This window comes from Coffea eugenioides, chromosome 11 (assembly GCF_003713205.1).
Source record: "Coffea eugenioides isolate CCC68of chromosome 11, Ceug_1.0, whole genome shotgun sequence".
Lineage (NCBI taxonomy): Eukaryota > Viridiplantae > Streptophyta > Magnoliopsida > Gentianales > Rubiaceae > Coffea > Coffea eugenioides.
Window position 1 is genome coordinate 16,997,175 of NC_040045.1, and position 3,417 is coordinate 17,000,591.

General features: G+C 36.9%; 1 protein-coding gene across 1 annotated transcript; it reads right to left on the reverse strand.

The window, feature by feature from the left end:
- Window positions 1-221: 221 nt before the first annotated feature.
- On the reverse strand, window positions 222-3,132 carry LOC113753226 (protein PLASTID REDOX INSENSITIVE 2, chloroplastic-like). Its single transcript, XM_027297328.1, has 3 exons — window positions 2,826-3,132; window positions 2,583-2,678; window positions 222-749 (listed from the first exon to the last, which is right to left on the reverse strand). The coding sequence occupies exons 1-3, from the start codon at window positions 3,087-3,089 to the stop codon at window positions 555-557; spliced, it is 555 nt and encodes a 184-aa protein (XP_027153129.1). The 5' UTR covers window positions 3,090-3,132; the 3' UTR covers window positions 222-554.
- Between the last annotated feature and the right edge of the window lie 285 nt (window positions 3,133-3,417).

Sequence of the window (3,417 nt, forward strand, 5' to 3'; positions counted from 1 at the left end):
GGTTGCAGAGGTTAAACAGACTGATACTGCCTCCGGCAGACATTACATCCCAGGAGGCTACTGGGAATCCTGCCAGGCACTTAAAAGCTAAGTTATCACCAAGGACATAATTGGTGTTCTTGTTAACTTACATGTTTTAGTAGTCATTCATGATAACTTCCTGTTAGAAGTATTGCAGTTTATTAATTACATGACAAGTTGTATATAAGAGGTACCAAGGATGAATAATTTCACAATATTGATTGACAAAAACTACAAAAGATACAAAAGTTTATGCTCATACAGTTCTCTACCATGTCTTTTCAGTAGTTTTTTGTGAAATCTGCTTCTAAATCCTATCAGAATGCTCACTCCAAAAGCACATTCCTCTCATACAACTCTTGGCAAAATTCAATCCCATCATGACTAGGATGACATGTCTCACAAAGATGCGGGAAACTCCAATCCTTCTTCACCCCAATAGAGTTTAGAAACCAGTTGCAATCTTTTCACACATTCCTAGATAAATTGGGAAATAGCTAACAGAGGACAGGAATTGATGCGAGGTACTTCTATCACCTGCTATTCTTGCTAGTCCACTCTTTCCAATCCTTGTCAACATGATTCTGAGCCCATTTCACTGCTGCTCGTGCAGCTTGTGGACCTCCCGGTAAACCTCTCTCATTTAGAGTATCAGCCATGTCCATAAAAGGAATGACCAATAGAGTTCCAGGACCTCCATATTCGGTGTGCAAGAATGTACTGAGAATCTGTTCAAATATGATAGTTAGGTAGTATATCCAGCATCTGCATTCTTTGTTTTCTTACAAGACAAAACACCAAGATAATACCATAAAGCACACATGACCTAGCCCAACTAATGAGAAGAAGAAGAAGAAATCAACTTCATAAACGTTGATATTCAATCGAACAAAATGTAGAAACCTGTAAGATATGCACAAGGAAATGACACTCAGAACAGAGATATTTATCTTAAGTAATCAAAGAAGACACTTTGGAAATCTAGTATATCAAGCAAAAGATCAGTCAAGGATTCTAGAAGATGGATCCAGCAGATCATCATTACGATGTTATTTTAGAGATGTAATTGTCTTGCTACCTGACTCTGTCCTACATAATTCTTTAGCAATTCGCAAGGAAAGGAATTATATAACTGTTCATGTCTCCAAAAGAAAATAGGTCCTTGCATAGAATAAAACTCGCACCAGGAAATCTACAAGGTTTTGGAGTCCTTTGGGAAGACATATCTAGTAAGATGTTGTTTTGCATGGGAATGGTATCCAAATAGTATCTCCAACAATCTTCATTCTTACAGCTTCCAATAACGTGAGCAACCAACCACAGATCACAAGCAAATGGCAAATCATGGGCTTTGTTGGACACTGAAAGTTTACTTCAAACTACTGGGTGTTATTTTGAAAGCTTGCAGCTAAGCCCATATTGTTCTTTATGCCACGAACACAGCTCCCAATAATGTGAGCAAACAACCACAGATCACAAGCAAATGGCAAATCACGGATTTTGTTGGACACTGAAAGCTTACTTCAAACTACTGGGTTTTATTTTCTAAGCTTGCAGCTAAGCCCATATAATTCCTTATGCCACAAAATCAGCCACCAGATGACTGCAAGTGGGATGATGCAACAGGCAATTCTGGCAATTTCCTTCTATTCAGAAAAGAGCCCTGATCAAATGTATGTGCATTATCTGCCTGTCTATCTCCCATAGATTTAAAAGGATGTCATCTGTCATGCAACTTTTATGGGTGAATATATTACTGAGCAACAAATTCTCCTCATCATCTAGCTAGTTTAGTGTCCAATTATGTCCTCACATCACCATGCTAACCCTTCAATAGGAAACCAACCAAATATTGATATCCTATATGTCACTTCTTGGATGACAATAAAATACAGACAATAAAATGAAATTAAGCACTAATGTTCTAGTCTGAGGATAGCCAACTGCAATCCGAAAAGTGTACACTAGACAATGTACACATGGTTGCAATCCACTCTTTATCTAATCATGTTTTGACACGATTGTGCAGGCACAATGCTACTGGAACAATACTTTTCATGCTCATATAACTACATAATCCTATGGCTACATTTTCGTCAGTCAAGTTTCCCTTCCAAAGCATACATTCTGGATACATGAGTGAGTGCCTTCATTTCAATATCTCTCATTTATACTCAATCGCCCATCATCTAACATAACTATCACACACGAATTACACCTCAAATGGAGCAGAACCTCTGTCCAATATTATAAAATGCGAGAGGTCATCCATAATTCTGAACCAATAACCAGCAAATTTCAATTCATAAACAAAGATAAACCTAGAGCAACGAATTTTTTTTTTTTTTTGGATCAGACACATCATATTATTTAAAGAAAGAACAATAATACAAAAGCAAATAAGAGATACAATAATCATCTTCATGCTTATTAAAATCAGATTTCTACGGGCAAAGTTAGAAACTTTTGTTTCTTATGATTTTGCATGAAATCCAGAACGACGGGAGTTTTCTTGCGAAGAAACCAAACACCACATATTGCCTAAGGTCAAATGGAAGTACCTCGGTGCAAATTCCAACAACTTCTTGGACTGAATCTCCAAAAATATCTTTCTTTGAGAGTTTATTGAGAAGATGGGCCCTGAACTTCTCTGTTTCCTGAACCCACCCAAAAAACAGAAAAAAAAAATCACAAGTTACAGAGTCAGACAAACAACAAAACAAATAAAAGGGAAGCACTAAAACCTCAAGCTTTTGCCTTCGTACAGTTTGAAAATTAGAAGGGATGGTTCATTTTGTACTTACAGCTTCAGCAAACTCAGGAATGGGGTCAGGGAACTTGTACTCAGCAGCCCAGCAAGTAACCCTTGGGTTTCTTGAATTGCTGAATAACGGGTTCCTGATTAAGTGTTTGAAGTAAGTGGTATTACTATAGTCGTGTAAGCAGGAAATTGGAATCCAATTAGCTGATATTGATAAGGGCCTAGGGACATAGTATGAAGAAGAGGAATCAGAAGAAGAAAATGGTAGTAGTGAAGTGGAAGGATATAAAGACGTAGCTGAAGCCATTTTTCAATCCGCTGCCTCGCAAATTACGCTTATCCTTTCACTGTTTAGCTGCCCCAGAGGTACTTAAGAGGAGGCGATAAATGTAGTAACAAACAAGACTCGACTTGTACAATTAGTAACAGTTAAATTTTGGGCTATGAGTTTCGAATAGATAAATGGAAAATTTTTTTATAAAATATTCAGGCCATGAAACTAATTCAAGTTTAGTCTTTTTTTTTTCTTTGAAGGACCAGTTTAGTCCAAATTCACTTATTGCTCCTTAATTGTCTTATTATAGTTACTATAACTATTAAGTTTCAAAACTAATTTAACATTCACATGACCACAA

Coding starts and splice junctions, on each gene's coding strand:
- LOC113753226 (XM_027297328.1), bottom strand. CDS start 3,089: ATGGCTTCAGCTACGTCTTTATATCCTTCCACTTCACTACTACCATTT. Junction 2,679..2,825: donor TTCCTGAGTTTGCTGAAGCT/GTAAGTACAAAA, acceptor GGGTGGGTTCAG/GAAACAGAGAAGTTCAGGGC. Junction 750..2,582: donor TTGTTGGAATTTGCACCGAG/GTACTTCCATTT, acceptor ATATTTGAACAG/ATTCTCAGTACATTCTTGCA.